The sequence below is a fragment of the Aspergillus clavatus genome, genomic scaffold, assembly GCF_000002715.2.
Source record: "Aspergillus clavatus NRRL 1 1099423829791 genomic scaffold, whole genome shotgun sequence".
Lineage (NCBI taxonomy): Eukaryota > Fungi > Ascomycota > Eurotiomycetes > Eurotiales > Aspergillaceae > Aspergillus > Aspergillus clavatus.
In genome coordinates, this window is record NW_001517108.1 from 2,076,481 (window position 1) to 2,096,720 (window position 20,240).

The window sequence follows — 20,240 nt, forward strand, 5'->3', positions numbered from 1 at the left end:
CAAGGATGAAGGTTTTACCACGAAGTTTACAGGCCACAAAAAGCATCATGCATGTGCGCACATCATACCTTCGCATCGGCACCGGCAACGGCAACCGGCTCTATACCTATACTGCGCAAAAGCTTTCAGCATCAGACACCAAGAGAGGTTGGTCAAGCCCATAAGGGCTTGTAGAACTGCGCGTGACTAATAGATCAGGAAGGTGAACATCCGTCGTCCAATTCCTCAAAAGCCGAAAATAACAAACAACAATCAAAGTCGAAAATGACCCAGAGCGTCGCCCAGGCTGATGCAGAGCTTCGTGAGCGCCTTGAGCAAATGTCTGGTGAAGGTGGAGCTGCTGGGATCGAATACGAAGATGGCAAGCCAAGTGCCATGAAGCGCAGTGTGCGAAACAACATGTTCCGATATATCTGAGGAGTGGCCCATTCACGTTTATACGATTTAAACGGCCTAACTCCACGATACACGCTGAGACGGCGAGATCAAAGAAAGAAGGGCAGCATGGTCTTTAACCTGTGAACATCATTCATTCGGGCTGCTCAGCCAGCTTAATAGCTGTCTCGGATTCAGATGAAAGTACACCATGGACCAGCATAGATCTTGCGGATGGGACCCGTCTGGATCAGTTTGTCTGCTGTGGGAGTATATCAGCCACATCCGATGACGCCCAATTGACCATGAAATCTAATTATTGAGATCAGCACTGAGGTCCTTTTATCAAGAGCCATCATATCCTATCATACGGAATTGTGTCTAGAGGGTGAATTTGGGAACGACAAGAAGGTTCCATCGAATTTAGGGCATCTCAGTGGGATGGTAAGGCCATCAAGGTGAAATAGCGCTAGATACCGACTACCAATTCCACCTTGGCCATAATATAGTGACAGTCGGCGGATGATGTACGGAATAGCATGCTCGATGTCCACATCTTCGATCAAATATGAGAAATGACGACCAACAAGCACATATAGAAAATAGGAACGAAGCACATAGCTCATTCCAGACCAAAAAGATGAGCGCATCGAACAACCTAGGACCCATCTCTATCCATATGAAAAAGGACAATACATCTTGAAAGTTCTTGAAAACATAGCGCTAATTCGAAGATAACCAGACAACATGGTAATCGTAAATGTCTCGTTCATATGAGATTGGCTAGAGCATTTTGGGGTGTTTTTTTTCCTCCCCTTTTTAGGTGTTCACCACCATGCCCGCTAGCACGCCCGCACCGATAACTCCACCATCTGAAGCTTCTCGAAGAAACACCGATTTCCCGCTCTTTTGGGGGCCTGTCCTCATAATAAGCCGATCAATATATTGCTGGCACATCTCCTTGAAATTGGGGTAATGCTGGATGATACCGCCCGTGTAAGCTACGACGAGCTCTTCAGGACCAGATTGCCAGTCTGCAGGTGTTGTCGTGGGCAGGAGAACGGGGACGATCGGTCTGTGTCCGTTTCTGGAAGTGCTAGTCTCCGAAACTGACAGCTCTGGTTCGTTCAGGATGTTTTGTAGCTTTGCGCTACCATTCCGCTCAGGCGATGCGGCAGCTGAGTTTTGAGGCGAGTTTTCGTTGCTATCCACCTTCAGTTCGATTTCTTGAGCGCTGGCGAGCAATCCAACAACCGCTGCAGCAATTAGCCCAGCAGATCGGCTCTGTACGACACGAGCAATCTTCCAGAAAGCGCATGCAGTGAGCGAATCCCAGCGCCACTCGCCATCATCAGGAGGAGGTAACGATTGGTTCAATTCGGCAGCGAGTCTCTCATCTGATCGAGGACGAGCCACTTTATCTGAAACGTATGATGTGGTCAGGGCATATTGCTGCAATAGTGTCGTGGGTAATTGTTTTTTATTCAACCCGACCACATTCACAAGGTAGTCGAGGAGTATGAGCCGAATCAATTCACCAATATAACGACCACCAGTCATATATTCAAAAGGTTGAAACCCAGGGCGTGCGCAGTCTCTATCCAGTTCTTCGTCCCATTTTGTGATAATGTTGAGCTCTTTCAAAGGGGGAGCAGCGCCCGAGATGGTCCACTCTGTGTTCACAATAGTTTCTTCGGCGTCGGGGTTCTTCGACTTCACATGTTTCGCCTTGGATTCGTGGAGTGAGCTCAATTTCATCGGGATGGTAGCATTGCAGCCCGTGCCCACAATGATACCCATCGCAACACGACTGTTAGGCAAGGACTTCACGGAGTAAGCAAGGGACGCGAGTGTGGCAACGGCGTCGTTGGTAATGGCTGCGATCTTAAGTTTAGGCAATGCGAATAATTTCCGGCGCTTGCTGGAAGGCTCATCCTCGTCATCGGGACGTCTTGTATGTTTTTCATAGCCATGAAGCAGGATCTTTCGGAGGTTGAGATCCGAAGTGATTGCAAAGCCTTTGCCCATGGGCATCAGTGTGGCTTCCGCGAGTGACTCTTGCCTGATTTGGTCAGCCGGAGAACATTACGCATGCGAGAACAATCGGACAGTGATGCCAGAATATCCCAAATAGATCCGATGGAGAGGCTCACATGATAGGAAAACTGAACGTGATGCCCATGTCCAACTCCTCCGGGACTTTACCTTTTGTGGCGTCGCATGTTAGACTCTCCGCAACCACCTCCGCTATACAGTCGCCGATCCACGCGAAGAGATCCTCCGCATTATCCATTTTCAAATGCTCCTGGATGGGCCATGCTCTCTCTAGTGTTCGTTGCACGCGCTGTCTTTGGGCCTTTCGAAGGGTATCCCGTGTTCTTGCTGAGGCGTCTGTGGAACGGATATCAGAGTCGGCCGCCTCTCCCAGCAATTCGATGAATGCGACTCGTAGATTACTCCCTCCAACATCAATAGCCAAATAGCGGCCTGTCTCAAGACCTGTGGGCAGTTTGGTGACTGGAGTGGGCAAAAACTGCTGGTCCGAATTCAAAGCCAGATGGCGGTAGGTGCTGGAAAACCGACGGGCAAGTCTGTAGAGAACCGCTTCGTCGAGCACCAATGGCGCCAGAAACCCATTCAGTCTGTGTTGCCGTTCCAAGTATTCCTTTCTGGCTGGATCGACTTCTGGGTCATTCTCCTCCTCGTCCTCCTCAACATCAATTGGGTCTTCATGTATATCGTGCTCTTCATCCTTGCTGTTTTCCGCTTTCACCGCGTCCATCGGGGCCATCTTGGATCTTGTAGACGTGTAAAATAGCAAATGATCCACTGAAACGACGCGGAAAGCACTCAGCGAGAAAACACCACGCTGTTCGACCTCGTACTGTGGACGATGTACTGGGTTAAAGGACGGATGGCTAGGGGATTTCCGGCTGAAAACAACGATTTCGAGCTCCCACAGATCGATTGCTTGGAATATTTGGGATGTAACAACGGGTGGACGTTTGATCGTCGAGGCGCATGAGTCTGAGCGGATCCTTGGTATCTGGTGATGTGGTGGGGAAGGGGGAACAACAGTCTAAACGCGTTTCGTCCAGGAATGAAGAATCAAGAACGTAATCTAGCTCGCAGAATTTCCTAACAGGCAAGGCGACTGTTAGCCCATGAGTTCCCGCAGTAATTATCAGGGTGTGAAGACAAGCAAAGAGTGTCAACAACGGGATGTTTGGTGGGGACAACAAGAACAAGAGTGCAAACATTGACAATCATATAGTCATGACTCATAGCATCGAATAAAGTAGAAGCGAAAATCAATGTGGAGATAGTTTACCTGCCATAAGACTTAAATTGAAGAAGTGTATATAGTGGGTAGGTAGAAAGCAGCTGGTGACACTGACAGGTGGGTGGTGGAAGAGTATCTGTATAAGAGGAAAGCAGGGCAGAATGACGATCGTACAGGGAAAAGGGTTAAATAGGACCAGCCAGCGAACACGAAGTCATTCTCCACAGTACGAGAGAAGGAAAAGAAAAGAAAAAGAAAAGCAAAAGAAAATATTAACGAATATCTCGGAGCTGTTGAACAAAGATGGGGGGGACAAGAGCGAGTATTTAGAGAGGGAAAGCAGGAAGATCTACTTGTAGTAGATACTAGATAGTAGTATTGACGACGGAGTAGTAGTTGATTAGTTAGGTAGTCAGTCAATAATAATACTTAAATTAATTAATGTTAAGTACATAGTTGTAGCGGTAGCTAGCAGTATCTTGTATATCTTGTAGATAGAGTAGCTTCATTTAATATGAATTGCTTCAGAACTGCTGGGGGGGGCAGCAGCAGGATGCGACCATCGGCACCAGACGATGTGACCTTGTCTGTATCCATCGGCGCAAAACACTACGAGACGTTGTATGCATTAGACACAACCATGGATGATGACTCGGTGATCCTTCTAGTAGAGTCTTGACAGGATTTCACCAGCGATACCACCAAGTGGGCTAGATATATCCATCTTCCGCTCATAGCTCTTCTCGATTTGTTTGTTGATGTTCATTATTATTATTATTATTATTATTATTATTATTATTATTATTATTATTTGTTGATGCTTGGAATTTTTTTTTTTTATTCTTTTCTCCGAAATCCCTCCGGGCTTCTTCCTCTTGTGCACTTGTGATCTTATTGCGCCTCTCTACCCATGATATTGCAAAATAACATACTACAGTACATTCTCTACAGGTTGGGTTACTCTTCACTATGACGGTGATGATTATCCAGACTTTCACAGAAAACTTAAATACCGTCAAATAAACCCCCTTGTGGTCTTCCTGGTGGGATCGGAGCAGTGACAACTTTGATCAACTCAACAACACAAATATCCTGTTTTCCCACTCGGATTCTCAACCGTTCATAAGGAGATTGGAAATGAGAAAGCAAAGAAAGCGAGAAAAAGCAACTATCAAAGCTAAAAAGGATGGCGGAAAGACTATCACTGCGCGACTCGAGCCAGACTCGGAGTGACTGTTCTTCAGTCTTGCACCTTTCAGGAAGTGTCAAAACCAAAAAACCATGTGGTAGTCTATCTATCTAGATGGTGGGGCCGACTTCATCCCTCAGAAGCCAGAAGCTTCATGGGCCATGATCCCATCCCCATCGCTTCAAGCCGGGCTTGCCTAGGTGTGGTTAGAAACCGTCGTGTTGTTGATGGTCAATCCAGTCTCCATTTTCTAAGCCTTGTTCGATCCACCAGAAGACTAGAGGCTTACTGTGGTAGGTGGTGCAGCTTCGTCTAATAGACCGACGCTGGGGGGTGCATGAATCATCGGCCAACAATTCGAATTGCTGGTACGCCCGAGACCTACCCACGCATGGATCCAATTCGGCACCTATCATTCACCTACGCCCCCGTTAAGATGCTATTTTTATGATGACAACCTCCGACCGGCTTTTTTGTCCTACTATGAGTAGGGGCTGAAGCAGGTACCTGGATTGTCGACTATCCATATCTGACAGCCTGGAACTTGTCAAACACCTTCCCTACCATCTATGCCACCAGGCATGGCGTCGAAGGAGGGTTCACTCACTCCATGCTGTTCACGGTAACTAGCACTGTCATAATGATCGAATGGGTATTCAGGTACCAGTACTCCGTACAGTACCAAATTTATCACACTGGCTTGGGCTACGTATCATGCCCTGTGATGGCTAGACCCTAGTTCAGACTCCGAGATCGGAGTGACATAAGAGTCAACCAAGCTTGCGGAGTTGGGTCAATGGTCCGGTGAGATCAGCAAATGCAGTACATACGTCTATCGTTTCCTTGCATTCTTAAATCTGTCAACCCCAGCCTGCTCACTAAGGTCTGATATCGAACAATGAGTCATTCGGGATAGCCATTATTCAATATATTTGCAGTCAGGGCTATTCAATTCAGGACTTGTTTCCCATGCCGAGCTTCTCACAGGCATCACCTTCAATGATATTGATCGCTAATACCTTCCCCTTGAGCAATTTCTACTTACGAAGTATCTTTTCGGATATGGTACTCCGGAGTAACAACTACTCTGGGCTAGCCAACAGTATCTGATGGACCACACAACACTAAAGCCCAGAGCGCACAGGCTCATGGAGCCCTGGAAAGCAAAGAACCAGTCGGCATTGCTTCGGATGTTGGCGAGATGGTAATCTATCGCAGGCTTCCGATTCTTTCATGGTCTCCCCATCTGACTAGCTAGCATGCGTTTCCCATGCATGTATTGAACTACGGATGCAGTCTAATAGGGATCGTACACCGCGACTGCTAACTAGTGCAAGGATGGGAATTTGATTTTCGGTCATCCTGGTATGTCCTAAGGTGGGTATCTAGCCTAACGGAACGCTCATTAGCTTGACGCCTTCCGACATTTTCCTGTAATTGATGCGGTTGGGCTGAGAGGACATTTATCTTCCTTTGGTTGTTAACCCCAGGTCGTTGATTCATGACTGGGGTAAGAATGCAAACTACTACCGGTATCTACGGCTAAGAGGCTTGGTACTCGAATGATTGGCCCAGGAAGGGACTAGGGAAAAGGGATAAATGCCTTCCAGGCAGTCAGACTGTCAGGCACTACCTATTATTCATCCAACTGCCCCGAGCACTCTCAGGTTTCCTACGAGGCTCCAAGCCAAGAGCCATTTTGTCTTTGAGCGCTGGAATTTGGAAGGCGTCAAAGCTTTCATCCCCGGGATAACTTCCTGTCCTTATACGGAGTAGACTAAGGCACCCCGATTTTCATGTTGCATATATGGCCCGAGCGCTGTCTGTTGCAGCGCACCTCACAGCATAGATTGTAACTACTGTGCCTGGTTTAGTTGGCTACTATTAGTAGTGAGTACTTGAAAGCTCACGGAATGCCATGCATACAGCACTTGACGGCAGTGGTTCTATCAGTATAGAACCAGTATGCCAGAAATACGATGCGAAGGTGTTCAAGTCTCTGTTGTTAACCCGGCGATGAGAGTATCCCTCCTCTGACGATCCAAGCAAAGCGACTGCTCGGTGAGCCAATCCATCATGGTTCCCATTCCTGGAACTAATTCAGCCGAGTTGTGCACAAACATACCGTAAATAATGATGGCTATTGTGAACTTGTGAGCTTCTGTATGTGCAAAAGTGGGCAAATGTAACACTTGGCCTGGATCTGGCAATCAAAGTCCGCCATTGCTCCTATCAGGCCAGATACGACGATGCAACCTCGAGAAATGAGCACGGGAACAGGGGTATGCAGAAAAACCATCCACGGGCTGGCCCTATCCAATGTTTATTTTGAGCTAGTATGAGCCTCAGCGGCACCCAGGCCATCGCGGTCCTTCATTCCAACTTGAGGCTGTCCATCCTTGTACATTAGAGGTCGGATATATCCATCAGATGAAGACAATATTGACCTAGGATGAAGAGATTGGAGATAAGTAACTATTGCGACATCTGAAGAATCAAGAAAGAAGGATGGACGGCTGACTGTGTAACGTTGCTAATGTGCTGGTCTTCTTTCGGGGCGGTGGATCGATTGCTTACGGAGTACGGAGTACTCCGTCCATCAATCTTGTACAACCCCACAGGCCACAGCCTTTGGATCTCAACTCTCCCCACATCACGTCAGGCATATAGAAGTCGAAGTCCGAAGAAGTGACAAGTTGACAACAAAAGACCAGAAATTATGTCAACGGCTTGGTAATCACAGCCAATATTCCGGTTTCTAGCCGTTGTCATGGAGAGGTGTCCGGCAGGCTTGGTATTACTACCTTTGAGGCTAACCTGTCCCGTGACAACGCGATTCGTGGTAGAAGGCAGAAGACGCGTAGTCACGTCGCGCATCGATTCTCACTTCGCGGTCACCAACCAGCTCAGACCTACTGACCTGCAATTGCGTCGACAAGTATAAGTGTCTTTCATGGCATTGCCTTTCGCCATGCATGGAGGGGTAACACGGTGGGCAGGGTAGGCTGTGCTGGAGACATACATATTTGTCTCCCTCAACCGCAGAGTCTCATCTGCAAGTGTCTCTTATCGATACTCCGCATCAGCCTCCCTCCCCTTTCTTTCAGCAATCTCGGGTTTAGCATGAGTATTCTACGCGGTCCTCGCGGTAACTACTGTGCTCTGTGTCGGGGAGAGGGGCTCAAGTGTCGGGTGGTTGATTGGTATGATGATTTGCGCTTCCTCGACACAAAAGGGATACGCCCATGGAACTCCCAGTGTGGCCGTAGGCGCCGGAGACGGTGAATGCGTTGGAATTAGATGGCTTTGCGAGCCTGAGCTGTATGGGCAATGAAGAGATGGAAAGGAAGAGGGCAGGATGGGTCACTACTCATCTTCGGGGATTTCGGACGTCAATGGGACATATGGCTTGGTGATCAGACAGCTGCTGGCGATGGAGTGATGGAGGTGATGAAGGTGATATCAATGGTAAAAGTGGCTTGATTTAATTGTGCTATGCGACTATAGTACTTAGCTCATGATTAACTCATGATTTTTGTTTTGTTTCGCCATGCTCTTCCTTCTGCTCAACTCTACCATAATGTAGCAACATAAACAGATAAAGCTCATGTGGGCAAAGGGTCTTTCCTTTATATTTCTTTGGGTCCCTTTTATGGTTTCCCCAATCCAGATAGGCATCACAAGCACCATTTTTCATCTTCACAATCCTCTCCTCACATGGTTTATGCTGAAATACTAAATCATAAGCATAGATCGCACACCTCCAGGGTTATGTTCTATGATGGTCATGTGAAAATATTCTACCTGAATAGGTTTAGCGGGTGTTGCTGGCAGGAAGAGGGTGGTGTCACTATACAAAAGTAAAAGGTATCGTTGTAACACCTCCCCAGCACCTTTCAGTAGTGTATAGGCTACCTAGCTGGTAGATCAGTGACAACTATGGAGAAGAAAGCCTTTTATCATCAGAATGAGTTCTACGATGATGAGCATCGCCATGATGTTGATGCCTTGGAATCAGCTGAGCTGAACCCCAGCCCTTTCCGCCGCGACCGACTTGCAGTAAGGGTCTTACATCGTTTCATCATCGCCATCACCGTCGGCTTCATCTGTTTTACCGCTTTAAGCTGGTTACCTCTCTCTATACCGAATTTTCGTCTGCCATGTCATCGAATCTCAAAGGAGAGCGTAGATGATGGTCTTAGGTTCCCATCGTTCATGGGGGATGATGCGGTGCCCCTACGCACGTTCAAGGCACCAGCAGGCAGCAAAAGAATTCCTCTGGAAGCTCATATCATGAGCAGGTGTCCAGATGCGCGAGACTGCCTCCGGCAACTGGTAGTGCCCGCCATGGAACAAATCAGTGATAAAGTGGATTTCGAACTGTCATTCATTGCAAGGTAAGCCCAAGGACTACTTCGTCGTCTATGCCTCTATCTCATAGAGACAGAGCCAGGGCCTGGGCTAAAGAGGATATAGTGTGTCCAACAAGTCTACAGAGGTGATTTGCAAGCATGGCCCCACCGAATGCATCGGTAACATGCTCGTCCTCTGTGCCGCGAACCTCCCCTTCCCATCTAGGGGACATAGCATGAGCCGGACCCCTACTATCCGCTCCCTGGGATTTGCCAACTGCCTGGTCAGCTCCTACGAACGAATCCCTGAGCGTTCCTTTGTTGAGCAGTGCGCTTTGGAGCATGGCATCGACTTTGATGCTTTGAACGAGTGCGCCAGCCAACAGGATGATGATCCTGGTCATGATGGGTTTGATAAAGACCCTCTGAGTGGCATTGCGCTGCTGCGCAAGAGTGCACTTTACAGCGAATCTCTCGGTATCAAGACAAGCTGCACTGTTCGACTGGATGAGCAGGTGTGGTGTGTTCGTGATGACGGGGTATGGAAAGACTGTGCGAAGGGAGGAGAAGGCAGCCAGGTCTCTGTCTTCGTGGAGGAGATCAAGAAGCTTTGGAAGCAGCAGAACTGATGTAATCAGGCATCTGGGCTGATGAGCTTGGTTAATGGGCTAATTTCCCGCGGTTCTGAAACAGGCAGCTTTCTTGTTGGTTTTGGGCTATAATTTTTGCATATCAAGATTGTATGACATTTCTTTTGAGGTTTTCACTTGGTTACCATGTTTGCAGTGCAAGTATATTGGATCTCCCCTCGAGAATAATAATCTATGGCTTTCGGTTATCTGATACTACTTAGCCCCAGTCAGCGCAGTTGATATATCAGTGGACAATACGGAAGAGTGATGTGCTCTTCTCAGTGGTGTTACTATCATTCAGAGAGGATTCTTTGCTATTTTAATGCATATGTACCGATGTGCCAGCTCTCTGATTGATTGTTCGACCCAAACTGATTTGATTGTATCGGGCTGTTCTTCTCTACGCAGCGGATCCGATCTTTCTTGTTTACTCACTTATTCATCGGTAAACAGTACATCTGTGTTTTATTTGAATCTTCAGGTCCATCTAATCTTCTTCTATTGACTTCAATTCCACACAACATCTGTCCATACACTCTCTCTTCATGAGGTCGATCTTTGCTCCATCCCCATCCTCACTCTCTTGATTTCCCCATCATCCCTTTGCCCTCTGCTTTCTATCTACATTGTCACTTTCCCTCGGACAAATACCTAACATCGGACGAAATGGCCTCCTCCTGGGTCTCAGAAGAGTCCTTTCCGAGCGGCACCCACTCCAAAACGGCCAACCAGCAAAAGAAGGTCGACGAGCTCGTACACAAATACCACAGAATTAGATTCCCCAGTCCCACCCTTAGAGATATTCTCAAATCCCCCCATAAGTCTGATCTGCTCGTAAGCGCCGTCCGACGCCAGTGCTCCCTCGTCAGATGCCGCTCCCAGGATCTCGAAGACAACCAAGTCACCATTTACGATAAAGCTTTGTTAACCCTTTCAAGGAGTGGAGAAGACCCGGCTGAGCTGTGCGCTCTGGAATTGTACCTGACGGAATTTCTTGGGATTGTCCCAATTGTTAGTGCTGTCCACAGTAAGGATATTGCGGCCAAACACCTGGTGTTGCATTCCGTTTTGCTGGGAGGTTTGTACACACTTTTGTTTGTCCTCGCTTGATCGCTAATTTGTGCTGATTTGTTGTTCCTTTGTCTTAGCTGGTGCATCTCAGAACGTGTCTCGAAACCTCAGTGCTTCTGAGAAGCATCACCAGAAGCCGGACAAACAGACCTCGATGGCACCTACAACGCATCACGATCCCTCCATGAAAGACATCGGTATGAAGTCTTATTCAGAACCACACGCTTTCAGGAAGACGGTGGAACGGAATCCAGCCCTCGCTGAGTATCATGGAAGCGAATCTGGCACACTCAAGATTGACACCAGATCTGTATCTGAGAATCGCTGCCAGAGAGAGCGAACCCAGAGAAAGACGCATCATTCCCCCAAAGCCGATTCTACCTCTAACTTGAAGAGGAAGAGGGATGATGAAGCCGTCGAAAATCGAGCTGAACGGCTCCTCGAAGTATTCTTCCAAGCCAAGGAGGAGTACATCAATCAAACGCACAAGGAAGGGGTACACAATCACAACATGGTCCGATTTCTACGAGACTCTGCAGAGAATGCTCTCACATACCTCCAGGCGAACAATATGGGTAGTCATAAGTTTATCCCAATCCTTGAAGAATGGTTCACGCTCACGAGGAACAAGGCCACTGCTCTGTTCGGTGGTCGAGAGCGCCATTTCGATAAGAAAACCCCTTTGCCTCGCAAACGCCCGCACGCGAAGAAGCGTATGCGACGGACTGTCGATTCTTATCGACCTTAGCAATGGAGGTATAAGGCCTGTGGGCGTTGTTTGCAGGTAGAATTGGGTTTGTCAATTCCATGGTCCTTTGATTGCGTTTGGAAGCTGACAGCCATAGTTCACTATCCGTATTGTCAAAAATCGGACAGGCACATGATTTTAATCAACACTTGACCAATTCACCTTCAAATCTATGAGGTGATGTTTCGGTAGCATTGAAGCTCCACTCACAGGAGATACTGGTGGATCTCCACGCGGGGAGTCTTGCCTTGTCTGAGTGTCTCACCTTGGCGCAAATCATCTTCCTTATTGTGTGCCACGTGCACTGTCCAAGCAAGCTGTCAGAGTCTAAGTGGAGGTTGTACTTAATGTCCTCAGGTCTTCAAAATGAATTGATTAAAATGAACCGAGAAACATTGCAAAGACTGTAATCAACTTGGGCGTCTCTGCTTCGGTTCTGAGAATATCTTGGAAGAGATGCTCTCTCATCAAAAATACTCAAATTCCTAACGTGATCTACTACGTAGATGGTCTCCTTTCTGCTGCGGCCGAATGAGGCTGCATCCTATAGCTCCAGCACAGGGACGCCTTCCAGCTCTCAATATACGCCGGTTTCTGAAGAAGCCGACGACGAGCATGGCTCGTCCAGCTCAAACCGGTCACCAGCTGGGGCTTTAAGATTGCAAACCGATTTTCGAGCCGACAGCGACAATGTCTCCGGCGATGAGGGCCAAGATGAAGGTTACGACTCTTATGACGAACAAGGAGCAAAACCCAAGCGGGCAAATGCATCTCCAAAGTACACGTCTGCGGAGGAGCAAGAAGTCGTGAAGAAATTCGACCGCAAGCTGGTGCCCTTCTTGGCTCTCCTTTACCTGCTCTCGTTTCTAGATCGATCCAGTGAGTCCGTCAACAGCCCAGAAACCTTGCATTGACGGCTGACTCCCAAGCAGATATTGGAAATGCAAAGATCGCCGGGCTCATGGACGACCTGCGTCTTTCATCCCCACAGTATGAATGGGTCTTGACATCCTTCTACATCACGTACATTCTCTTCGAGTGGATGACGCTGATGTACCGTGTCGTTCCACCGCATATCTACATCTCCCTCTGCGTCTGCGGCTGGGGTCTCGTCGCATCGCTTCAGGCACTAGCGACTTCATTTGGCGCCCTCGTGGTCCTGCGAGCGCTGCTCGGCATCACGGAGGCGGCCTTCGGCCCCGGAGTGCCCTTCTACCTGTCGCTCTTCTATAAGCGGGAAGAACTCGCTTTTCGAAACGGGTTGTTCATCTCTGCGGCGCCGCTGGCGACTTCGTTCGCGAGTAGTCTGGCTTGGCTGATTGTTAAGCTCAGCAGCAACGGGCCAATTGCGCCCTGGCGCACCCTGTTCCTGGTCGAGGGGTTCCCCAGCGTACTTGTCGCTGTCTTTGCGTGGATTCTGATCCCCGATTCGCCAGGGACTGCCCGTTTTCTAAAGCCCAGGGAGAGGATGGTAGCTCAGCTACGGCTGGGAGAGAACAAAGCCAGTTATCAGGAGTCGACGCCCGGGAAATTCAATTGGAGCGAAGTTTGGCAGGCGTTGGCGGATCCCAAGTCCTATGTCACAGCTGTTAGCAATATCTCATCCTTTTGCTTCAGACCATATACTGATACGTATTTCTCAGGTTATGTTCTTCAGCTGCAACGTCGCATTTAGCTCGATGCCCGTTTTTCTACCCACGATCATAGAAGAGTAAGTTGCCAGTCCCCCAAAAACGGGGGGAAAAAAGTTCATTTCATACTCACAACCACACAGCATGGGTTACTCCGCACTCTCCGCCCAAGCCCTCTCTGCACCCCCTTACCTCGTCGCCTTCATCGTGGTGCTGGCCACCGCATACGCATCAGACCGCAGCCGCTCCCGAAGCCCCTACCTCATCGCCCACGCGCTCCTCTCCTCAGCCGCTTACCTCGCTATCGCACTCACAGGCTACTACCACACCCACATGGCCCCCGGCCTCAACACCTTCATCCGGTACGCGTGCGTCTACCCCGCCACCTCCGGCTTCTTCTCCGCCATCACTCTGATAATCACCTGGACGATGGACAACCGCGCCGCGAAGGAGGGCAAGGGCGCCAGCATAGCGATTCTGAATCTCATCGGGCAGTGTGGGCCGTTGCTGGGAACGAGGCTATACCCGCGCGCGGATGGGCCGTGGTATGTGCGTGGGATGGCGACGTGTGCATTCTTCATGGTCGTAGTGGCTGCTCTGGCGGTTGTGTTGAGGGTTATCCTGCAGAGAGCGAATCGGGCCGCGCCGGGGTCGGGTGCAGATATTGAGATGGAGATGCAGCTTGAGAGAGGGGAAAGGGAGGTGCTTATGGGTGGAGGTGGAGGTCATCACGTTGAAGAGAAATTTGTATATATTATCTGAGTTGGAAGCTTGAATGTAAGGCTATGATTTGATATGAGTAAGTGTCGTGATTAGAACTTCCTTTCTAAACGCTTATTGTACAGGAAAGGACAAGCTGTCGTGTACTTTTGCCCCCAAAGCAACCAGTTCCTCGCCAATGCAATATAACCAGCGCTGTCAGACAAGACATAAACACGCTGCGCTTTGAGCCATGTATACCCATCTCCATCCTTGCTGCACCCGCAACCTCAAAAGGTCATAGGCAGCTACCTACCAGTCATTTCTGCCATCACGCCTCACCATGCAGTATGGCCACCATCAATGAGCATCGTGCTCCCAGTCATGAAGCTGCTCGCATCGCTAAGCGCAAACAGCGCAGCACCCCGAAACTCCTCCGGGGTAGCGAGCCGACCGAGCATATTCTCCGCTTCCCAGATAGCCTTCGCCGACGGATTCTGCTGGAAGACCTGCTCAACCATCGGCGTGACGATATGCCCAGGGCACAGGCTATTGACACGAATCCCACGACGGCCCCACTCCATCGCCAGCGACCGCGCGAGCTGGATCACAGCGGCCTTGGACGAGTTGTACACGGGGGAGGTCATGCCCTTGTTGGCGATGAGCCCGCTCATGCTCGCGACAAGCAGAATCGACCCCTTTTGCTGGTAATTGAACATCTGGCGCGCCGCGGCGGTCGCCGAGTTGAACACCCCGTTGTAGTTGATCTGCATGACCTCATTCAGCGCGGACTGGGAGTGCTCGAGCGCGCTTTGCAGGTGGTTGATCCCCGCGGCGGCGATGAGGCCGTCCAGCCGCTGGTTTTGCGAGGCGATCTGCGCAAAGACGTCCTCAACCTGCGGCTCGTCGCGTACATCGATGCGTCGGTAATCCAGGCTTCCGCCGTAATCCTTTTCGGCTTTGCTGCGGGCTATTTCGAATTCGGGATGCGGGCTCTCTAGGCGATCCAGGCAGTATACTACCGGTGGTCCGAAGAGAAAAAGTGTCAGCACAAGGTGCTATGTGATCTGACTGACTGGAGAGTGAGGATACCTTTGGCGCCGGCTTCCATGAGGGCTTCAGCCATGGCCAGTCCCAGTCCTCTCCCGCCTCCGGTAATGGCATACACGCGGTCCGCAATATCAAACTCCTTGAACCGATGCGGTCGGATTGATGGGAGTTTTCTCTGGATATGTTGGGGATTGGTTTCGGTTGAGAACTTTGACTGCCGTTGGAACGGATAAAGCGAGGCGCATGGGCGCCATGAGCGCGCTACAGTCAGCGAACGAGGCAGTGCGAGAGACATGATTTCTAGGAGCTATCGGTAGAGCTTAGGAGGATCGAAAGCACGGCAAAGGGCCACTGGATCGAAGCAACCCAAATGCCCTATGGAAAATACGGACTGTGTTCTACATTGCTCTCTAGGTCTACGCTGGGAGGATTTCGAGGTTTATACTCTAGGACATAAGCAATGATATCACGGCTCAGCAGACTAAGAGCAAAACATCGTGAGATTGGTAAATCAAGGACGGAAGAATGAAAAGAAAAGAAAGAAAAAAAAAATGAAAAGGCCGTGTGACTGCCCTGATGGAGTCGTGAAATCCTTGAGTTGCTTTCACGATGATCCAATATGACCCAGACACACCATCGCCTGCGAACATCCACGGTACAATGACCAGTCAATGAACAAGAGACGCCAAGAGATAATGCTTGCCACAGGGAGAATGGAAGCATACAAGGTAATGAAGACTCTGCCAAGCATCGTGACTTTTGTCCTTGGAGTTGATTTCTTGCCGGAGACGGTGTGAGATGTGATTCTTTGATCAAGGAATGGCGATCATACATTTCCTGGATTGGCTCACTTCTCGCGACGGGATATCCGAGTATGGAGAGACCGAGTTGACGGCCCATTATCATATCTGCTTTGTTCCATACCATGCAGTGGAAACTCACTATCAGGAGTATCCATGGACTCTCATCTGGTATCCCACCCCAGGATCTGTCCCGACGACATCGGTAGCATGACAGCTGCGAAAAATTGGCTTGATCAAGTAGTAGGATCTGAACTCATCGATGGTATTCCAATGGCACAAGAGCATACACCTTGTTTTTCTTTTTTTCCTTTTTTTTTTCTCCCCTTTTTTCTCAATCTGTGTTAATGCCCGTTCATCAGTGATAGCGAGTCATTCGAGCGTTTGTTGGTGACGTATAACACTGCGAATGGAAGTCTCCAGACTTTTTTTTGCCCCAGAATTCATGATAGCGGAGTTTCTCCGGGGTCGTACCCAGATACAGGGAGGAGAACTAGTAGCATAAAGCCTTACTCCCAGAATCCCAGTTCTACTGGGGCAATGTAGATGGAGTCTCTTTCACGATGTCTCCCAGCATTTAGCGGAACGCGGTTCCTCCAATGTCATTCTCAGCTTCGTGAGATGTTGTAAATAGAACGTAGGAAGCAAATAACATAGCTTTCTGGAAGCTTCAACTCAAGATCAACAGATCGACCTGTGCCCTGGCCCCATTCGTCGAAGTTGATATTTCTTCTTTTCCACTTCCACGATGGATATTGGTGTCTAGTCTTTGGAGAGCATGTTGGTATTCCAATCCATACTGTGCGAGATGTCATGCCGCGCGGGCCTCCCGGAAACCCGAGCATTCCAGATAACATCAAGGAAAGACCTTGTGCATTGGAGACCCTTGGTACTATGGTAAAGATGAGCTCCCTCTGACTCAGGACCACTCAGGGATGATACCTTGGGACGCTCTCAATGATGTGTTGACTGCCTTCAATGCGTATTGTCTATAATTCGTGTTGTCTGAAGAAATAAAACCCAGCGAAAGCGAAGAATAGAAAAGGCGTTAATAGATTCGATAAGAGATGAGGATTTCCCAGCATTGACGCTTCGAATGGGCTGCTGCAATACTACTATGGTTTCGATATTCAAGTTCTATGGAAGTAGTCCTCCATGTCGTCTGTCATAAGTCCGCCTTCGACTTCTATTTCGGTCGAAGCAGAAAGTGCTATTCCCTGACTATTCGAAAGTCCTACAGGTAGAGGACAGGCAAGTTGCCCTTGTTCAAGGGTACTTGACAGTCAACCCCGGAAACAGGCAGGGGTCCAGTTATCAAGCAATTATTCTGGATTTTTAAAAGGTATATATGGTCATGCAGCTTCTTTTAGCAAGATAAAACGTAGTACACAATTCATCGTCTCCATCGTACATTCGACCCATTGGCTGGCTGTTGGCTCAAGGGCAAAGAGCACCACCGCATAAGAATACGACAATTGTTCATGAATCATCCCAAGCTGCTCTTTGAACATTTCATAGCACAAATGCGAAATTACTGCGAAAGCTTGCTAGTCCATCACAACAAATTCGCTTACCGCAGGAGCTATAGGCCCCATGCTTCCGTTGGCATGTCCAAAGTCCAGCTTCATCAGGAGCCAATCCACTCCAGCGGCCTTTCGCGGTATATATTGGCAAAAGTGAGGCCCGGCAGAGGCATCGTTCAGCCGATCGATGGCTGAATTACCACCAGGATACTTTGCCAGGCCAAACATCTTTCGTCCCTCACCAGAGCGACTATCGTCGATATCTCGTAATCGTGCAACAACATTTTGAATGCCTTCCTCAACTTCATTTCTCGTGTCGTTCAAAGCTTCCCATAACTCACGCTCCTCTCTTGGATAATCTGCCAAGGCGTCCACTACACCTTCATCCGTTTCCAAGTCCATGTTGCGCTGGACATTCTCTAGACGAATGATCAGTGCGATGAAACGGTCAATAACAGCAAGCAGCGACCGAAGGGCCGACGGGAAGGATTCATCGGTGAGGAACAATGACTGAACGAGTGAGGAGAGATAGCGACGATGCGCAACGGTAAGAGTTTCAGGATCGTGTCGTTGAGTGGGATAGCTAGGGTGATCAACAGCCGAGGCTTCATCTAAGAAGTCCTCGTTGTGCTTGTTTTTGAACGATGACGATGTTCCAGGTCGCGAGTTCGTCGCAGATGCGATGGATATACCACCATCGATCCACTCACGAAAGTGTTGCCAGCAGCCATTGACGATCTCACCCTGAAAGAAACTGCCTATTTCTGATAGGACAAATAGGGAGGCACTGCCCGTAGCCCAGATAGGCCTCATTTGTCGGATTCGGATATTGTCCCTTTGTCTTCCCAATGCAAGCTTACTCTGACCAAAGGCAGAGTTGCTCCTTGGTGGGCCCCAAGGAGATGGATGGCTTTTTCGGAGGAACGAATGCTTCCAGAGATCGCCAATCCGTATCTGCGCACGCCGGATGCCCAAGAGATAAGAATGGATTTTTGAATATACGGAGATGTCGGAGGTAGAGAGGAATAAATCAAGCGGCGCGCGGACTTCCACTGAGAGGGATGTGGGCGTCGGAAAAAGAAGGTCATCAAACAAAACGTCCGAGAGTTCCGCTGTCAAGTCAGCCCCGCTTAGTTCTGAGAACGATGAAGCTACTTGACCATTGTCTTTGCCAGAGATTGAAAGGCGAATAAGGTCCTTAGCAAGATCGAGGGCTTCATCCGCGGGATCCTCTTCGTTCTGTAAAGAGTAAAGCTCGGTCCAGGATTGTGTCAAAGTACTCAGTACATCCCCCTCTTTCACGACAAGCCCTTCTAGCCCGGTGTGTGTATTTGCCCTTGCAGAGAATAATTCTGGCCTCCGGTGTCTTTCGAGTAGTCGGGAATCAGCGTTCTTGACAAGAGCAGTAGCAAATTCTCCACGTCTCAATAGCAGGAAATCATGTAGAACGGCAAGGATCTCAAGAATCTTAGGCAGAGGTAATAATTTCGATAATGTGCTCTGTGATAAGGACAAACGAATGGAGTCTATAGCATTTGACAACCTAGAAGCGGATATTGGCGATTCCAAAGAAGCAAGATGCTTGATATGCTCTCCCTGGAGAGTGACTGGCGATGTCGAAAAACCATTAGACAATTCGGCTATGGAGCTTGTGCGTTTAGCTTTGATGTGATTTAAAGTCTTCCCGATGAACAAGATTGAAGACGCTGTTTGTAATGAGACAAACTGAGGAAGCAAATTCGTCTGCATTACAAACTGTGTAACTGCCGAGGAGCTATCAGGATCGCTCGACTTATCTTCCTGGATGAAGAAGTCTTCCTTCCCAAAGACCGGGAGAGTCCCGTACAAGAGCCATGTTGATAACTGCCTCATCCAAGCAGTCTCGGCTGTTGCAATCATGTGCAGCGCCATTTCTTCAAGATCAACATAGCCTGTCTGGGATTCTGTCCGTAGGTAGTTGATCAAGGCGGCGCCTGTACAGCCTTGTGCGCTCCCGGTTCCTTGTTCTGGAATGATGAAGTGAACAACTTCCCACAACCACTCGAGTCGTCGTGTCCAGGGCGAAAACTCTCCAACAATTGTCGATAATGGGACAATGCCATAGCCACCAACGTACGCACTATCCTCTGCCAACACCGCTTTCTCGACGTCTAGTATCTTCTTCTGAAAATTGCCGAGGTGTTGTGCGCTTATATTCGTAGCGACAGCACGGCAGATGACGGATGGATGTGACGACGATATCAACGCTGTGTGCTTTCGTAACCCAGCATGGAGTTTGCTCAAGCGGGAGAGTGATGCGAGGAGGGCTTTTTCCGGAGGGGCCAGAGGAAAAGCATTTTCAGAGATGATATCTTCCTCTGAATGAACATTGAAGAGCGGGGACGGTTGACCTGAGAGTGAGAGTAGGATCTCGTGAAGCATTCTGTCTGAAACTCACTATTCAAGGGAATTAGAAAGAAGATCACTAGAAGCATTGTATCCGCAAGATACCAACCTGGACAGTGAATCCCTGTTTGCTTTGGACTTTTGACGCTGCCAATACAGTAGTCCTCGTCCAAGGAGCTCGTAGCGACACATGTAAGAGGGGACACAGTGCGGTTGTCTGTCACGAAAGCTGCCTCAATATCGCGCGGGTCTTGACGACGCGTCGGAGATAGCTGCGACAGTGGATTTCCACGCAGAAGAAGGCTAGCTAGTCAGTCCGAAAATCATCAGCTTCACTCAATTACGCTTCTGCTGGCCTCCTGGTATGACGAGCTCGCAGACACCTTATCCCACCCACCTGGCTGTCATCACCATCACGCCTTCATCGTCCTCGTTCCGCCGGAGGTTCCATTGGCAATGCTTCATCCCATCCACCTCCTCGCGGGGCAGCAGCCAACCATAT

General features: G+C 49.1%; 7 protein-coding genes across 7 annotated transcripts, besides 4 other annotated features; 4 read left to right on the forward strand and 3 right to left on the reverse strand.

The window, feature by feature from the left end:
* Positions 1-47: 47 nt before the first annotated feature.
* ACLA_074640 (uncharacterized protein) lies at positions 48-417 on the forward strand (the record flags this gene model as incomplete). The annotated part of the gene is made up of 2 exons (XM_001275852.1): positions 48-147; positions 194-417. The coding sequence occupies 2 exons, from the start codon at positions 48-50 to the stop codon at positions 415-417; spliced, it is 324 nt and encodes a 107-aa protein (XP_001275853.1).
* A 777-nt stretch (positions 418-1,194) lies between these two features.
* ACLA_074650 (hexokinase family protein) lies at positions 1,195-3,166 on the reverse strand (the record flags this gene model as incomplete). The annotated part of the gene is made up of 2 exons (XM_001275853.1): positions 1,195-2,437; positions 2,529-3,166. The coding sequence occupies 2 exons, from the start codon at positions 3,164-3,166 to the stop codon at positions 1,195-1,197; spliced, it is 1,881 nt and encodes a 626-aa protein (XP_001275854.1).
* A 727-nt stretch (positions 3,167-3,893) lies between these two features.
* Positions 3,894-3,928: a microsatellite.
* A 494-nt stretch (positions 3,929-4,422) lies between these two features.
* Positions 4,423-4,469: a microsatellite.
* Positions 4,423-4,470: a microsatellite.
* A 4,316-nt stretch (positions 4,471-8,786) lies between these two features.
* Positions 8,787-9,828, forward strand: ACLA_074660 (GILT family protein; the record flags this gene model as incomplete). The annotated part of the gene is made up of 2 exons (XM_001275854.1): positions 8,787-9,244; positions 9,324-9,828. 2 exons carry the CDS (start codon positions 8,787-8,789, stop codon positions 9,826-9,828), a joined length of 963 nt encoding a protein of 320 aa, XP_001275855.1.
* Positions 9,829-10,497: 669 nt separating this feature from the next.
* Positions 10,498-11,650, forward strand: ACLA_074670 (uncharacterized protein; the record flags this gene model as incomplete). The annotated part of the gene is made up of 2 exons (XM_001275855.1): positions 10,498-10,909; positions 10,980-11,650. 2 exons carry the CDS (start codon positions 10,498-10,500, stop codon positions 11,648-11,650), a joined length of 1,083 nt encoding a protein of 360 aa, XP_001275856.1.
* A 506-nt stretch (positions 11,651-12,156) lies between these two features.
* Positions 12,157-14,043, forward strand: ACLA_074680 (putative MFS transporter; the record flags this gene model as incomplete). The annotated part of the gene is made up of 4 exons (XM_001275856.1): positions 12,157-12,529; positions 12,583-13,238; positions 13,294-13,361; positions 13,425-14,043. 4 exons carry the CDS (start codon positions 12,157-12,159, stop codon positions 14,041-14,043), a joined length of 1,716 nt encoding a protein of 571 aa, XP_001275857.1.
* Positions 14,044-14,318: 275 nt separating this feature from the next.
* Positions 14,319-15,325, reverse strand: ACLA_074690 (putative short chain dehydrogenase/oxidoreductase; the record flags this gene model as incomplete). The annotated part of the gene is made up of 2 exons (XM_001275857.1): positions 14,319-14,998; positions 15,073-15,325. 2 exons carry the CDS (start codon positions 15,323-15,325, stop codon positions 14,319-14,321), a joined length of 933 nt encoding a protein of 310 aa, XP_001275858.1.
* A 229-nt stretch (positions 15,326-15,554) lies between these two features.
* Positions 15,555-15,589: a microsatellite.
* Positions 15,590-17,377: 1,788 nt separating this feature from the next.
* On the reverse strand, positions 17,378-19,930 carry ACLA_074700 (putative gamma-tubulin complex component GCP4; the record flags this gene model as incomplete). Its single annotated transcript, XM_001275858.1, has 2 exons — positions 17,378-19,775; positions 19,848-19,930. The coding sequence occupies 2 exons, from the start codon at positions 19,928-19,930 to the stop codon at positions 17,378-17,380; spliced, it is 2,481 nt and encodes an 826-aa protein (XP_001275859.1).
* Positions 19,931-20,240: the final 310 nt, after the last annotated feature.